This window comes from Eucalyptus grandis, chromosome 10 (genome assembly GCF_016545825.1).
Source record: "Eucalyptus grandis isolate ANBG69807.140 chromosome 10, ASM1654582v1, whole genome shotgun sequence".
In the NCBI taxonomy this organism is placed as follows: Eukaryota; Viridiplantae; Streptophyta; class Magnoliopsida; order Myrtales; family Myrtaceae; genus Eucalyptus; species Eucalyptus grandis.
In genome coordinates, this window is record NC_052621.1 from 14,103,354 (window position 1) to 14,121,634 (window position 18,281).

Sequence of the window (18,281 nt, forward strand, 5' to 3'; positions counted from 1 at the left end):
ATATTGAATTCTAATTCTTATGAAATGCTCATTAATTTTATTTTGTTCATGGTTAGTGAAGACAAACATTTTTAGCATGATCATATAGCATATTTCGTAGAATACGGATGAACTGTGCTCTAAGACTGCAAACTCAATGAAGTTCACTGCTTGCAATCAAAATAATCGAACCTTTACAATTTTTATTTTCATAACATGCTTGTTTTCTACATAATTATTTCAACCTTAAAGGGAATACAGAACAGAAAGCAGTCCAGTACATGAAAAATTCAACTGCCTGCTCTTTCAACACTAAAAGAGGAAACACTACAGAACCTATTTACAGCAATTCAAAAGGTAAATTTTGCCTAAAGACTTTTCACAGCCAAAACTTTCCCCACCCTCCTTTTACAGTTTTGAGATATTCCTACAGCGTCAAGAAGTTAATACTTCTTCAGCGTGTTCCTCAGCCGAATGAAGCACCAAGTTTTAGCCAGGGTCCTGTACTTCCTCCAGCCGCCAAAGTATCTTCCTATCACTTTTTTGTAGGAAGGCCTTTGCTGAACCAAACTCCAGTATTTGGCCATGTTTGGACTGCTGTTTATATACTCGTCTTCCAAATTCAAGAGTGCCAAACGAGCTAGCACCGGAATGAACATTACGTCTGCCATGCTGAACTCTTCCCCTGCAATGTAAGCCGTCTTGCTCAACCTGTCTGCCATGCTGAACTCTTCCCCTGCAATATAAGTCTTGCTCAAACTGTCCTCAATTTCATCGAGAAGTCTGATTAGATGTTCCTTGCTCCGCCTTACAACCTCTGGGTCTCTCAGCTTCTCTTCGGTGTGATATGCCTCTTTTAGCTTGCGGTGGTAGGAACTTGCCAGGTCAGGTGACTCGGCCATCCGAGCAATCAAGACTCTCCTAAAAAACTTGGACACTGCTTGCCGATACTTCTCAGGGACGTGGGATAATGTGAAAAACTTTGGATTCCACTCCTGTATTTTATGCATCCATTGAATGACCTCATCACTGCTGAAGGCGATGCTATCATTATTAACAGAGACAACTGCAATTCTCTCTATATACCTGTAAATTTCTAAAGCATTATAAACTTCCACAAAAGAAGAGAATGAAGACAGACAGACAGAATAAATCTGCAAAGAATATGGTACATAATAGAGCACAATACCCCATCCTGTCAACAGATACATTCAGTTACTCAGAAATCCAGAAATACTTTTATTTGGCATACTTAGCTAGAGAAGCTGATATTTCTCATTATCACATGCCAAAACAGTTGAAAATTAGATCAAACAAACATCCGTCATAACCATATCAAAAAGAAGAACAAGTATGCTGTAAGAATAGGATGAGACTTACTGAATGATTTCAATAGTATCAAAGATGACATGCGAACCATTCTGGAAAACGGGAGTTTTGCAGTCGGGTTCATTCTGAAGAAGGAAGGCCTCAAATTTTTGCCTGTTATATGGAAGGATGTAATCAATGCCCTTCTCTTCCAAAGCCAGCCTTACCTTTTGGCTGTCCAATGAATATGGGTGATGATACAGTTGCATGATTCTAATTGCTTTCCTTTTATTGACTTCAATTATGAAGCACAAGCTTCACACAAAATCAAGAGGCCTGCTGCAAGTCAAATTGAAACAATTACATAGCCAAAGAGGAGGTTTAATTAGCAGTTAGCATGATTCAAAAGTACAACTTTTCTACCAATATTAACACACGTCACTCGTTTGAGATTGCAAGTTTGACAACCATCACCCCTCTCAGATAAGACTGAGGTTTTGCTAATCTAAAAGGTCCACTCTATACTGTGATGAAACATAGTCAAAATCAAAAGAGAAACTAGAGGCTTCAAAAAACTTCTTGGCATCCCCAACGAATTAATACACAAGCATTGAAGAACATTTATTGACATACCCATTTTGAGTAAAAGAAGAATCTCTAGCATATCTTAGTCTGTGGCCATCAGCAATTACCTCCCCAAGGAAACAAACCAGACAGCAGTTCAGACAAACGTCAACAATGAAACCCATTCAACAATCCTCCTTTCAGTACCCAATCTCCAATATAGTCACTTAGTCAGGTTAGGCCTCACACGATGTACGGTTCCACAAAAACCCAAAAAAAGCGCTGAACTGAGACGCCATCTTATGTAAAAGCTCCAAAACCAAAAGGTTCATTTTCCAGCAGGAAAGCATTTAAATTTTGCAGACAGTAAGATTAGAATAAAGGAAGTATTCCCGATTCAGTTAACAAATACACACAACGAACTCACACCAACTCCTGTCGTGCTTAGAACAGTATTGACGGTTCAAGAAAGGGGCAAAACGGGTCCCGCCACTTCTAATTCGGCCATCAATACAGCAAGGAATTCCAACGAAGAACTTCACGAGGCGATCAAGAACGGTCTAGACCACACGGTCGAAAGAGGTTCGACTGACCGGATGACATGCAGAACCAGAACCGCCACGCCCCCCACTCCAACACTCCAACCCCAACTCAAGACCCGCTGAAGTCAACGCGCACAAGCACGATCAAGTTCACAACAAGAGCCCGCAGCGCAGCGACCAAATTGACCAGGGAATCAAACTAAAACGGAAACAGCACGCAGCAACGACGAGAGAACCAAACGAAGAAGGACGGCCAAGTGTCGAGCGCGATCGAGACAGATGGGGTGGTCGGACGGAACCTTACCCAGAAAGCGTCGACACTTCTAGAGATAACTTCGACTTTTGCTTCCCACAACAGACAACAGAAAACTACAAGAACCAAGACGAATACTAGTAAACTCCAGGAGTTGTTATAAGGACAACACTTTTAAGCCTTCGTTACCGTTCAAAGTCACCTGTTACAGCACAACCCACCTAAATTTTTCAATGGACAATCTTCTGCAGGCACGCGAGGTTTTGCTACACGAACCAAGATGAAGAATTCCATCACTTACCGAGAGGGTATCCACCCAGAGCTGAGAGACGAACCCCAAGCCAAGAGCAGATTCGATGCTGATCACTTGCTTCGCCACCATGCTCGATCGCCTCATCACCTGTCGCCCACCCCTCGCCCTCAATTTACTCTCCGATTCCTCTTCGCTCCTCAACGCGACGCCGGCATCGCCGCCGTCGCCGCTTAGGAGCACCTCCTCCTCTTCCACACCGGACCGCGCCGGCTTTTCGGCGCCCAAGTTTCCGCCTTCCGCCGCATCACTCCCGCCGCTCCCACTTCCCTCCCTCGATCTCGCGCCGCCGCCTCGGTCCGTCTCCGAGCTGCGCCGCCGCATCACTGGAGCTGCTGCTCGAGCGAAGGGGGAGCTCGAGCAGCTGCAGATCGAGCTGCAGCTCGAGCTCGCTCTCGAGCGAGCGTTGCTCCCCCTTCGGCGCGGCAGATCTGGGCGAGCCGTCCCAGATCTGTCGCGCCGAAGGGGAGAGCAACGCTGACCGGAGAAGGAGCGCCGAAGGGGGAGCAACGCTGACCGGAGGAGGAGTGCCGAAGGGGGAGCAACGCTTACCGGAGAAGGAGGAGCACCGGAAACGTACCTGGAGTCGCCGGAGTGAGGAGTCGCCGGAGAGTCAGCCGAGTGGGAGCCGCCGGAGAGATGGGAGAGACGCCGGAAAAGGAAGAACGAAGCTTCAGCCGACGAGAGGAGCGACGAGCACGCACGAAGGAGAAGAGTTCGTCGCCTTTGTTCCGATTTTGTTCTTTTGTTTCTTTGGTTTTTGTTCTTTTGTTCCGTCGAAGAAGTGTTTCTTTTCAAAAGAAATAACTTTTTTTTTTTCTTTTTTCTATTCCTATTTCGTTCCAGAAACAAAAACAAAAAGGAACAGAAAAACGCAACCAAACGCGTTTCTTTTTTTTTGTTAAGACACTTTCCATAATGAAGTGTCCGGAAACGTTTCTTAGAAACGTTTCCATGCACGCCTTATTTTATCTTCAAATCATAAAATCGTTTAACTTTTTTGAAGTTTTTAATGTTTGTCAACGAAAAACAATGTCTGGTCGTGCCGAATAGAAAGCTTTGTTTAACATCATTTTCATAATGTTTGTCGTGTCTAAGTGCTAATTATATATATAATATATATATATATATGTATATATATATACATTGTATTATGATTTAGTTGTTCATGATTTAGTTGTAAGTATATATATATCTCATTTAGTTACAACTAATCAAAGTAGCCCAATTTGAAACAATATGTATATTATGTAAGAGTTTTTCTAATTGTGGACTACATTAATTGATATTGTAATTTACCGTTTAACGTTTATCGTTTTACGGGGTTTGGTCTAAGGTGAGATAGTAGGTTTCTTAATTAGTCTAATATGGGGTTTGGTTTAGTGTGGGCCGAGTTGAGCTGGCCCGTAATGAGGGCCTACTGGAAACTCTATAAATAGTGCTCAAGTTTCTTCTCTAACCCTAATTCTCACATATATTCTCACATAAGGGGCGTTTACCTAACGCTACACGTGAGGAGGGGCCGCCTCATTGAGCCAGTGATTCAGAGGGCAATAGAGGAGAATGACTTGCGCGTGGAACATTGTGTTTCCGCTTCCGCTTCAAGAATGATGGATTCCAAAACAGGTGCGTCAATTCTTTCTACTTAATCATGCATGTTTTTGTTCTAGTTATGGAGATCTTGGGGTTTGCGCAATCTGCGTCTAACATGTGGTATCAGAGCCTCCATAACCCTAGAACACGAACATAATTGATTTTGCTCTAATTTGTACGGATTAGCACTAATTAGTACGGATCTTGCCATAATTTGTGATTTTCGAGACTTTTAGTTCAATACAATTAAAATTAAATCACAAATTCGGACTGGGCTCGACGAGGCGAGCAAAACCGTGGGAGGCGCGTCGCCGGGGGAGGGCCCACGCGCCTCCACGCGCCCACGCGCGGCCACGCGCCGCCGGGCGTCGAACACGCGCGCCCACACGCTCCCACGCGCGGGGCGCTGCTCGCGCGTGCGGCACACACGAGCGCGACGTCACGATGACGTCGCCGACCCGGATTCGGTTCCGCACGCGCCGACGTCATCATGACGTCGCCGACCCGATTCCGAGGTCGACCCGACGACCCGACCCGACCGATTACCCGACCCGTTGACCTGACCCGACCCGGTCAGTCGTTGACCGAACCGGTCAACCGGTCGGACCGGGCGGCTGAACCGGATGGTCGGACCGGGAACCGGTCGGACCGCCACCGGTCGGACTGGTTTTGACCGGATTTTGAAGCCCGCGCGTGGGCTTCACGCGCCGCGCACTCAGGCGGGGCGTGCGGGGGCGTGGATGCTCCGATTTGCACGTGGCCGGTGGCGTTGGACTCGTATGATTATTTCCTAAGTCATGGTGTATTTATTTTATATTTTTAATTATTTAATGGATGTGAAAATACATGCAAAGCCCTAAATACGTGCTTTTTAGTGTATTTTTTGCATATTTTTCTTGTATTTTTCTGTGATTTAGAAAATACAAGTGCCGGGATACAGGTATGTTATCACATAAACATTATAAAAGTGTGATTCATTAATAAAAATTAAACTTTATTGTATTTTATTAATGAATAAGGCAATGTAATTAGCATGGCATGTGATTTGAGTGATATGATGCCCCTATCACTAAAGTTAAATCACATGCATATGATGGATGTGAGATGTAAAGATTATATCCCTAGGATGAGAGTTTCAAGGATTCAATTGAGTTGTGACCGCCAAAGTGGCACACTTGGTTGAGTTTGAGAAATTTCGATCTCGTATATTGATTGGGATGTCTCATGGTCTAATGCATAATCATACTCCCAAAGGAAGTGATTATGTATTAGTTCATGGAGGGATACATGATAGTGTGGTGGAGGAGTGACCGATCCTAATAGTTCATATACCCAAAGGTGATGAATTCACGAAGATTGGAATACATTCTCATAACCCTTATCATGTGGGGAGTGTACAATTGCTTGTCATGTATTCTGCCCAAAGGTGATTATGTGATTTTGCATGTAACTCTCTGGATGTGTACTTGTGCGTCAAGTTACACAATGCTCACATGATGCTAATTGTATATATTGCTTGTCTTTCAGTCACCTTTTCTGTAAATGGTAACTCCGTCACCATTGAGGTTCTTGCTAGTTCGAATTTTAAGAGATGGAGAGAGGATTTTCTGTTTGCTATGGAAATGGCAGATGTTCATATGGCTCTTACTATTGATCGGCCGGCAGTTTTGACTGCCGAGAGTACAGAGGCTCAAAAAGCAACTTTTGCTGCCTGGGAAAAGAGCAATAGAATTTGCTTGCTATCCATGAAGCGTTCCATTCAGGAACACTTGAAAAGTGGTTTGCCTGCAGACTGCAATGCTAGGCAAATGATGGAAGCTTTGATGGCTAGAAACCGTGTGTCGCCTAATGCTTTGAGATAGGGACACATATGCAAACACTTTTTACTATGAAATATGATGGTTCGGTGGAGTTAGAGATTATGTTCGAGGATGGTTGATTTGCAAACAAAGCTTCGGGTTCTCAATGTTGAAATTCCTCTTTTGCATTGTCCATCAAGCTCTAAATACTCTTCCTCCTGATTTTGGGATTATTAAGACCAATTATAATTCCCAAGATGAAACATGGTCTGTTAATGACCTGATTGCAAGGTTGGTGGCAGAGGAAGAGAAATTAAAGACAGATAAATGACATATTGCTCTTTATGCTTCTAGTTCTGCTAGTGACAAGGGTAAGAAGGTGAAAACTTATACCCATAAAAGCAATTCAGAAGTTGCTGGTCCTTCCAACAACAAAGGAAATTCTGAAGGAGCAGGTCCTTCTAACACTCTGGGTCCTAAGAAGGCAATCATCAAGAAGGATGGTGTTCTTTGCTACTTTTGTAGGGAGAGAGGACACGTGAAGAAACGTTGTAGCAAGTTTAAGGCTTGGTTGTCTAAGAGAAATAAGAGAGAGCCTAAAGGGGTTCATAAACCGAAGGATGCCAACTCAGGATGAATCAAAGCTCACTATTGGAAACAACGTTGGAGTTGACGTTGAGTTCGTGGGAGATGTTATTTTGATTTTAGATTCTGGTTTTCGGATGGTGTTAAGAAACACTTTTTACATACTTTCTTTTAGGTGGAATTTAGTTTCTGTGTCTTGTTTGGACATGTGTGGATACTCTTTTGAAATAAAGAGTAATACTATTTCCATGTTTTTTGATTCAAATAAGATTGGGTGTTGCAATTTATTCGATGGATTATATAGCTTGAGCTTATCTCCCAACGACATATACGTTGCTTATTCCGCTGAAAAGGTTGTTTCCAAACGACCTCTACCTAAGGAACAGTCTTATGCATTGTGGCATAAACGTCTTGGTCACATCTCTAAAGACAGAGTAAAAAGGCTTATAAAGGCTGATATCTTGCCTACTCTTAAAGATGATCAAGAGACTTGCGTAGACCGGCTGTTGCGAGGTAAGATGACTAAGATAAAGAAGAAATCTGTTGTACGAAGTTCGACTTGTTGGAGGTTATTCACACTGATATTAGTGGACCATACACGGCTACTTTGTGCAGAAATTTTTATTTCATCACATTTATTGACGACTATTCCCGATATGGATACTTATACTTTATTAAAGAAAAGTCCGAGTCTCTTGATAAATTCAAGATTTTTCGGACTGAAGTGGAGAAACAGTTGGGAAAAGTTATTAAGATTGTCAGATCTGATCGTGGTGGTGAGTATTTTGGTAGTAACGGTGATGCTGGTCAACTTAAAGGGCGGTTTGCTAAATACTTAGAGGATTCTGGGATAATAGGTCAGTTTACTATGCCCGGAAGTCCTAAACAAAATGGTGTAGCTGAAAGGCGGAATCGTACTCTTATGGACATGATGAAAAGTATGATTAGTAGGACCAATTTACCTAATTTTCTGTGGGGAGAAGCTTTGAAAACAACTCTTTATATTCTAAATCGTGTTCCTACTAAAGCAGTTCCATTGACCCCTTTTGAGTTATGGACTGGACGTAAACCTAGCTTAAATCATTTTAAAGCTTGGGGATGTCCAGCAGAAGTGAAGTTATATAATCCAACATTGAGTAAACTGGATTCCAAAACTACTCAATGTTACTTTGTGTCTTACCCAGACCATTCAAAGGGGTATCGCTTTTATAACCCTAATGGAGGTACAAGAATTGTGGAATCTCAGACTGCAAAATTTCTAGAATTTGATGTAGCTGAAAAGGGTAGCTGCTCACAAGCTATCGAAGATGATAGTATGGTGGGGATTACTGGATCTCTGTCTCATCCTGTGCAGACAATTATGGAGCCTCTTGCGCCTCAAAATGAGCCTATTGTGGCCCATGATCCTATTGTTGAGACAGTTCCTGATGAAATTCCTCATGCCCCTCAAATTCAGAATGAGGTTGACGTAGCTCCACTTAGAAGATCAACTAGAGAAAGACGTTCAGCTATACCACCAGACTATCTAGTCTACCTAGGAGAGCATGATTATGACATAGGCTGTGTTGTTGATCCCATGACTTATACTTAAGCCATCTCATGTCATCAATTAGATTTGTGGTTAGATGCAATGAAAGATGAGATGCTATCTATGAAACACAATGGTGTTTGGGAGCTTGTTGAATTGCCTGAAGGTTGTAAACCTATTGGCTGCAAATAGGTATTCAAAACCAAAAGGGATTCCAAAGGAAAGATTGAAAAGTTTAAAGCCAGACTGGTAGCTAAGGGTTTCACTCAAAGAGAAGGAATAGATTATGAAGCAACATTTTCTCCAGTTTCTTCTAAAGATTCCTTTAGAGTGATCTTAGCATTGGTAGCTTATTACGATATGGAGTTACACCAGATGGATGTTAAGACTGCTTTTCTAAATGGAGACCTTGATGAGGAGGTTTATATGGTGCAGCCTGAAGGTTTTGTAGCAGATGACTCAAGTCAGCTTGTTTGTAGATTGAAAAAGTCTATTATGGCCTTAAGCAAGCTTCTAGACAGTGGTATTTCAAGTTTCATAGTGTTGTTACTTCATTTGGTTTTATTGAGAACAAAATAGATCAGTGCATATACACCAAGGTCAGTGGGAGGAAATATATTTTTCTCATACTTTATGTAGATGATATCTTGCTTGCTAGTAGTGACATTGGTTTACTGCATGAGACAAAGCGGATGTTATCGAAAAATTTTGACATGAAAGACCTTGGTGAGACGTCTTTTGTTCTTGGCATTGAGATCCATAGGGATTGCTCAAGCCGTTCATTGGGTTTATCTCAGAGGGCATATATTGATCGCATTTTAGAAAGATTCAATATGCAGGATTGCAAACCAGGAATTGCTCCTGTTGTTAAGGGTGATGAATTGAGTCTTTCACAATGCCCTAATTCAGATTTTGAGAAAGCTCAAATGAAGGATTTGCCTTATGCTAGTGTGCTTGAAAGCATCATGTATGCTCAAGTTTGCACTAGGCCAGATATTGCTTTTGCAACAGGGCTTCTAGGCAGATATCAGTCTAATCCAGGACGCGATCACTAGGTTGCTACCAAGAAGGTTTTAAGGTACTTAAAAAGAACAAAAGATTATATGCTGATTTATAAATATGTTCCAGACCTGCAACTAGTAGGGTATTCAGATGCAGATTTTGCTGGTTGTCAAGATGATAAGAAATCAACGACCGGATACATATTTATGTTGGCGGGAGGTGCGGTATCATGGAAGAGCGAGAAACAGAAATCCATATCTTCTTCAACCATGCAAGCGGAGTTTGTAGCATGTTTTTCAGCTGCTACTCAAGCTATTTGGCTCCGGAACCTCATTAGAGAGTTATCAGTTTATGGTTTTGTGAATAGACCCATACAGTTATATTGTGACAATAACTCTGCAGTGTTGTTTATTAATAACAACAGAAGTTTAAAGGGGTCTAAACACATGGAGGTCAAGTTTTTGACTATAAAAGAATCAGTACAGAATGGTGACGTTGCGGTAGATTATATTCATACAGATGATATGGTTGCAGACCCACTAACTAAAGGCCTACGCCTGTGTGTTTTTGATCGACATGTCATTAGTATGGGCCTAGGAGCATCTTGGGATGCTGTTATTTAGTGGGAGCTGTGTTTTTATTTTTCTTTGAATAAAGTTTACATTTGTTTTGTTACAATTTAGTAACACTTTAATATATATATATGTCAACTTTTGCATTCAATAAAATATTTTGAATGGATTGTTATTTTGTTGAATATATATATATATATATATATATATATATATATATATTGTTAAAAGTCTCAAGGTATTACTTAAACCTTGAGTGAAGGCTAGGGGCATCCGGGCATCCGGTTATTAGCCTTGTGCATATGTCTTGTGATACATAAAGAAAGGTTAACCGTAAGGACAAGACAGAACCATAAAGCATTCTCTAGTGGCACAAGTTTTTGTGACACCTAAAGTTAAGATAATGGTGACTGACAAATGAGGTCTCTCTATGAGAGATGTTATCCATTTGCCACACTACCATATTGAATCCATATCAATAAAGTTGAGAGCACTTGTGACCATGGAAGGCTTTGTGTGTATACATGCAGTTACCGCCATGATTCAGTGTTTGAGGCTTTATGGGATAGGATTGACTATTAAGAATTATCTCTGGACCAATGTGCGCACATACAGTACGATTTCAATTAATATAGTCCAAGTGGGAGATTGTAAGAGTTTTTCTAATTGTGGACTACATTAATTGATATTGTAATTTACCGTTTAACGTTTATCGTTTTACGGGGTTTGGTCTAAGGTGAGATAGTAGGTTTCTTAATTAGTCTAATATGGGCTGGCTAGTGTTGGCCGAGTTGAGCCTGGCCCGTAATGAGGGGGACTGGCTGGAAACTCTATAAATAGTGCTCAAGTCTCTCCTCTAACCCTAATTCTCACATATATTCTCACATAGGGGCGTTTACCTAACGCTACACGTGAGGAGGGGCCGCCTCATTGAGCCAGTGATTCAGAGGGCAATAGAGGAGAAGGACTTGCGCGTGGAACATTGTGTTTCCGCTTCCGCTTCAAGAACAATGGATTCCAAAACAGGTGCGTCAATTCTTTCTACTTAATCATGCATGTTTTTGTTCTAGTTATGGAGATCTTGGGGTTTGCGCAATCTGCGTCTAGCATATTAGACATAAGCAAATTATTTATTGAAATGTGAACAAAAATGTTTATATGAGAGGGATTGTCCCGACCAGTAATGATATGCAATTATGATTTGAATTTGGTATTTTATCTCGCACGCAGAATTTGAGTACTAGTAGCTCTTATTTATTTTGTGGCGAAAAAGAAGAAACTATTGGTTTTGAAATGGAATACTGTTTTGGCGTAAGAAAAACTTCTCTCCATTAAAGCTTAAACTGAATATGCTAAGAATTGATTTCGTGGTTAAGAAAAGAAAAAATTTCTACTTTTAAAACACTGGCTTTATTTTTGAATTAATCGCTTTTATACATAATCAATTAAAGGGTTTTTAGATGGAAAATTATTTTATCTATTTTCAAAAACTAAAAAAGTTTTTTACGTGGATTTAACCAAACCACGTCAATCGTGCCTCGGACTGGAAATCATTCTTCTCTTTCTATTTTTTCCTGTTGGACGATCGGGTAGTGTCCAGACAGATTTTTGTGCACCTTGATTAAACCACCTCCCATAGGATCTTAAGGATGCACTCTTGCATTAAAATGTTGTGCCTTTTCATTTTTATGTTTTTCTATTTTTAGACAAATATTTCAATTCTATATAGAAAAAATCACACAAATAGTCCACAAACTTTAACATAATATATAATATAGTCTATGAACATTTAATTTGTTTAATATGATCTTAGACTTTTTGTACATGTTCAATTTAGTCTCTAAATTATATGAAAATATTCAATGTTGTCCCCTAAACTTAAATTAATTAGAGAACAATATTGAACATTTTTATATAATTTAGGAACTAAGTTAAATATAAACTAAAACTTCAGAAAGTACATTAAACAAATTCCGAGTTCGGAGACTTGTACATCATCAAAGTTCAAGAATTATTTGTGTCTTATCCCTTCTATGTACACCCCGCATTATTTCCAAGAAAACTATGAGATAATGTGAAACTAGACTAATTTTATAAGCACAAACTATTATGATGAGAAGGTAAATTGAAATTGAATTAAGAACAACTGTATCGTCCCCGACCAAGATCCACGTGAACCAATGAGAAATAATAAATAAATAAAAACCTCATGACAAACAAAATAATACAATAGCTGATGATTGGTGATTAGGAGCATAAAAGAGAAATTGAAAATGGGAAAAAGGTTAAAGAGCGCCCCCAAAACGTTCCACAAGAGCCATTAATCGTGCTTTAAATATACCAACAATACTAGTCGCATCTCCGTCGCAAACCAAAAATAAATAAAAAGCCCTAAGGAATTCAAAATGTGTGTGTGTGTGTGTGTGTGTGTGTGTGTGTGTGTGTGTGATACCAAAATTACCAATGTAATTAAGGAATTTTAATGGTAAATACCATTCTCTATCCCATCCAAAACTTTCTCGGCTGGCCAAGAGACCCGAGCCTCCTCCTCCTCGAGCTCCCTGGCCTAACTTTCTCGCACAACACCCACCCTCCATAAACCAAAAGGCCAGACCCGCCCAGCAGCATCAGCGCCGCCCCCGCCTTCTGCTTCCCGTCGAATCCGCTTAAGAAGCCAATCGTCTCCACATCTTGCTCATCCAACTCCGAAGCTGTCACCCTTTCCTCATACCCGCCAGAGAGTGCCCCCGGTGATGGAGCTGGCGGGGTCCACGCAGTCGATCCTAGCAGTTCCGCGCCGGATGACGGGGCCGGTGGGGTTTGGGGGGTCAATCCCAGCGGTTCCGCAGCAGATGATGGTGCCGGCGGCAATTGCAAAGAAGAAGGAGCGGGCGTCGCCATCAGAAGAACGATCGAGGAGAAGAGCATGGAGCGGAGAACGTTGGCCATATCATTTGGTGTCAAACACAAAGCTAAGCTGAGAAGTTTGGGAGACTTTATGACCCTAAATTTTGAGGTGCCGTGAGAAAGACAATGAGATGGGACAAGAAGTTCGATTGATAATAGGGACGGAGAGCAAAGGCCAAAAAGAAAAGGATAGATTTCGTGGAAAAGTTCGAAGATAGAGTAAATAGTGAGTCGGCAGGCCCTTATAAAACCATCAACAATCTTCATAGTCTTTTATCGAATATGATATTTGTTGGAAAATTCCATAATGAAGTAAGGTTTGAACACTTAATATGTATTTTATGTCATAATTGTCTAATTTTGTAATCTTTTCATTCTGAGATTGAAGTATCGAACACGACATATTTATCAATCATATAATGGGTTTGAAACTTAAACAATATATATGAATATATATAAAAATGTGATCAGCTGTATTTAAGTATGTCTAAATGACATGACATACCGTTTGTGCCTACAACATGACCATGGTTTGATCAAACGTGCTATGCCTATGCTCTAAGACATTTAAATACCTTGAATAAAAAGACCATAATCCAAACCGTTTGTGCACCTTTAAAGTCATAGATAGACTCAATAATCTATTCCTTTTCGCTTGATGGAATGAATCTCTGAAAAGCATCACATTCATGGCTAAAATTCTCAATTTGAGACCTGATTTACAACTCAGCAGTTCATTTCTACCGAAAGAATTGCAGCTACAAGCTGTAAATGGTGAATTAAACAAAAGCTATCAGTCACCTACAAAATGCCAACATCTTTGGAGTCAAACAACCCAGCCAAACTCCAATTTTTCTCTCCAAGTACGAACTCCTCATCACCACTTCCGAAATCGAAACGAGCGCTCGTCTCGCTCGCGACTGCAGACGAGCAAGCTCAACTAAAACGAGCTCTCACAGCCCTCGCGCTAGAAAAGCAGTGCAAAACCTACTTCTGCATACCGAGGTCAACTCCTAGAAGGCTCGCGACAAGCTAAAAAATAAAGAAGAGAAATCGACAATCGAGGAGGCATGAGGGGCTGCGCGCGCGCACAGCTCCGGCAACGAAGAAGAGAACGATCGATTGATCGATCGAGGACAGCACCTGCAGAGATCGACGAGGAGCTTCTGCGAGGGGAGGCCGTTCTTGGACTGCTCGAGGATCGACGGAGGACGACATCAGCGGGTTACTCAGCTGATCAGGAAGCTTTTTTTTTTTTTTTTTTTTTTTCACACTTTGCGATGGGAGGAGGCATGAGGCGGCTGCACTGTCTTCCACCGCTGCTTCTCCTCCTCCTTCTTCTTCTTCCTCGCGACGGCAATTGGCGCTCCATTCAATTTTCTTCCTCGGCTGCGACTGTCTACAGTGTCGCAACTTCAGGTGGAGCCGTTCAGCTTTTACCCGAACCGGAACTAGGTTATCGAACTTGCACAGCTGAGCCCCCCCGCCGAAAGGTTGTACCTATCCCCCATGTTATAATCCTTACACAGATGATCCTGAACTTTATCTTATTGTATAATATCGTCCCTGAATTTTTTTATTTATCCAATTGGTATCTATATTGTAGTCCAACATATAATGTGGCATCTGAACTTTTAATTTGTTAATGTGGTCCATGAACTTTTAATACATCTTTAGATGCGATATTATATATTGCATTAAATTCAATGCTTATATTAAACAAATTAAAATTTTATAGACAATATTGTATATCAAGTTAAAGTTTATGGACCGTTTATATCATTCTCTCTTTAAAATTCACAAATCCGAATAAGCTCACATGTTACGCATATAAATGTCTTTCTCATTAATTATGCTTTTGCTAACTTTTTGATACTTTAAATCATAGTAATGAAAAATAATGACTCAATCCGAATATTTGTAGAGGGTTTAAGACATAATATCCCTAGCTCCAATTGTCTCTTCCGTTATAAAAAGGGACAAGGGCAAGTGCAATGAAGCAGAATAAGGGTAGCAAAATTGAGCCGCATCAGCAAAACTTAAAAGAAAAAGAGAGATCTTTGATATTACTTTGGCAAGATCCAAATTAAGCTTTGTCAAGAGCAACATTACGAATTAGATGTGTTAAGGGAAGAGCTAGGCATTAGATCAACTTGGGAATCACCCGATTTAGTTCGATTTTGAGGTATCCGTTCGTCGGACTAGATCAGCTTGATTCTTAGTTCTCAAGAGTGTAACCATCAAAACGGCTCTAGGTTGAACCCCTTTTGAAATGGTTTTGCACCAATTTATTATAAAGGATGAGCATTGCATTCACCTAGATTTGAACATGGTGTCCACTTTAAAGAAACACTTCAATAAGTATCGATCATAACTATTTCTTTATTTAAAAAAAAAAATTGCAACTCTAATATTTATGATAATTTTTCGTATTTTTTGTTTAAAAAAGAAAAGAAAAGAAAAGTGACTAGTTTTTTTAGTACAATCAATAACATACCAGCTCAATTCTTAATTCCAATCTTTCGAAACTTGGGAATCATCAAGTCAATTTTGATTCTAGGTTGCAAACTGTCGCACCTTGATATCCCTTACTGCTAGCTGAGGATAGAAGAGGGAGTGAAATTTTCTTAGATTAGATTAATCAAAGATATAGTTGGAAATTCGAAAAGTATAGAAATTGGTCAATTCTTTGATACGTCGAGGGCAAAGTTGGAAGTTGAATCAATTTATATCAAATGCGCTTTCAGAGCCAAATTGAAAATCTTGAAAGTCCGAAAACAAACTGATTCTCCGTATTTTTATAAGTGGTAAAATTTTTAGTAAACCTAGATATGTAGCATAGTGATAAATATGGATAAATGAATAGATGCAACTTATTATAGAAATTTGACAAGTGCCTAGCAGCTAAAATGAAGAAATATCAGTATCTTTGACGTACTATTAAATATTTTTGAAAATGAATAGTTTCAAAGAATTAAATTTAGTTTGTTTCGCATAAAATGAATGATTTGAAAATATTTTTTTAATAATGATCGCTCGAACACTCGAGATAATTAGCAAATGAATATTATTTTCATTATTTGATAATAATTTATGTTTAAATATTTTCGCGTATAGTAAAAAGCTAAACCCTTCGATACAAATGCACATTTGATTGCTAATCTCATTTAATTAAGTATGACCATATTACTAGAAAATGCTTGAGAGTATTGCAAGGTTACTTTTCGATAATTTTTCCTTCTTTCGTACACAATCCTAATGACTATATAAGTCCCTTAGGACACATACAGAAGTCAATTGAGGCCCTATCATGGTCTGACACATCTTCTACCTTTCAAGCTTAAAAGTAATACAGCTCCCGAAATTAGCGAAAAAAAAATTCGTATCATTATAGAAAAAATCAGTATATTATGTATATATTGTGCGATGGAAGTTGACTTAGACTTTATTTATTTTTCGGTTGACTTAGACTTTATTTATTTCACAAAAAATGTTGATGTTTTCATTTGGAATGAAAATAGAAATCATTTTCTAGGCGCTCTTTTCATAGTGGGCCCCACTTACACTTATCATGGGCTTTAAACGTGATTTGAGCCCAACTGTTTACTTATCATTTTCGGTTTCAGATCATCCATCCTTAGTGTTCTTTAATTTTTCATGTATTACTTCCCTTCTTCGTCGTTCACAATAAGAATTAACCCTTTAAGTCCAGTCAACAACTCAACTATGGCAAGCCACGCAAACTCAATTGACGCTAGAAATCGTAGAAAGCCCCACCAATTTACAATTCAAGATCATCAACCCACCTTGATTGGTGAAATTTCTGGCCACCTTTTCTCTTTTTTTCAGATTGTTGATAAGTATGGCCATAAAAATTGCAATGGGCAACTGAGTTGGTTTGGCTTTGGGCACTTCATCGCAGAGGTCCCAGGGTCGAAACTCCGGAACTGTTAACACGTCTTAAGTAGGGTCATGGTGATGGGGTTCTGTGTTAACTTTTCCTCAGGTATTGACGCTTGGTCCGGGGTGCACCGCACACTCTACGGGCCATGGGCTGCCCGGCGTAAACCTGGCGGACTCGGCAGATCCTAGGCATCAAAAAAAAAAAAAAAAATTGCGTGGCTGGTTGTTTCAGATGGTGTCTATAGAGGTGGAGGGCCGGTTTTCAGGTGGTGCTAGAGGTTCACGACCTTTATCGTGGTTGGCGGTGGTTGTGGGTTGGGAACGGTGGTCAGTGGTGGCCATTTTCGCAGTTGGTGGATTTGTAGCAAACAAAATTGGCAGCGACAAACGGTGTCGGTGGCTGTGAAGACGGAGAATCCGGCGGTGGCATCAAATTGGTCCTTCTTTGCAGTCGAACGGTGGTGGTGGTGGGATACATCGAAGATGGTGCTATGGATGTGTTTCAACAACATGTGAAGGATGGTGGTGGTGGTGGCGGGATACATCGAAGATGGTGCTATGGATGTGGTTCAACATGTGAAGGATGGTGGTGCATGTTTGCCGAGCTAAGAAGACTTGTCAGCGGAAAGCTAAGAAGGCATGTCAACGGAAAATGATTTCCGCGACATGTTCCCAAGTTTGAGTGTGAATTTTCTTCAAGATGGAAAACATCTTCCTTCACCAATTTATTTTCCGACACCAAACACTAGAAATGAATGAGATGACTCTCTTGGAAATCTTTGTCTCAAACAAAATCTTTCACCGATAAAATTCTCTAATATGGCACAAGAGAAGGACATGCCGAATTCAACTTTTTTTTTACCCATCATTTGTTTACCCGCTTATACAAAAATATGAATATGCATGTATGGAAATTGGCTAGTTGGATTAGCGGAATGAAGCAAGGTGTGAAAGAATAATTTTTCTATTGGGAATAAAAGGGGAATGAAAATAACCATGCACTTTAAACATGCAAACAATTAGCAAGTTCATTTACGGGTGTTTTGAAGTAGAATCTAAGGTCCCTGTGAATGGCATTGGAGGTATGGTTTGCGAGTTGTTCTAAATTGTTTGACGGCTGATGGGGACGTACAGACTCGACCAAATGAGGCCAAAATATATTGGAGGGAAGGGACGCAGGGATGGATCAATCGATCGACATGTCCATGAGACTTCTTCATCAAGAAGATTTTCACCAAAAACAAAAATACACATTGAAAGTGGTCCACCAATCAATCATTGATTCTAATATCACTTGTTGAGAGGAGCAACGGAAGCCCAATGCTTTTCAACTAGTCAAACCACCAAGAGAGAATCGAATCCAAGCATACTAAGCATATCTAGTGAGAACCAACCTCAACTTTAAAAACTTGAAATAATGAAATTACCGACTCACT

At 40.3% G+C, this 18,281-nt stretch overlaps 1 protein-coding gene across 1 annotated transcript; it reads right to left on the minus strand.

Moving 5' to 3' along the window:
* Positions 1–185: 185 nt before the first annotated feature.
* LOC104421947 (glutathione S-transferase TCHQD) lies at positions 186–2,831 on the minus strand. The gene is given in 5 exon segments (XM_039303709.1): positions 186–1,065; positions 1,360–1,414; positions 1,417–1,478; positions 1,480–1,626; positions 2,698–2,831. Coding segments are annotated over 4 exon segments (837 nt in total). The 5' UTR covers positions 1,557–1,626; positions 2,698–2,831; the 3' UTR covers positions 186–422.
* Between the last annotated feature and the right edge of the window lie 15,450 nt (positions 2,832–18,281).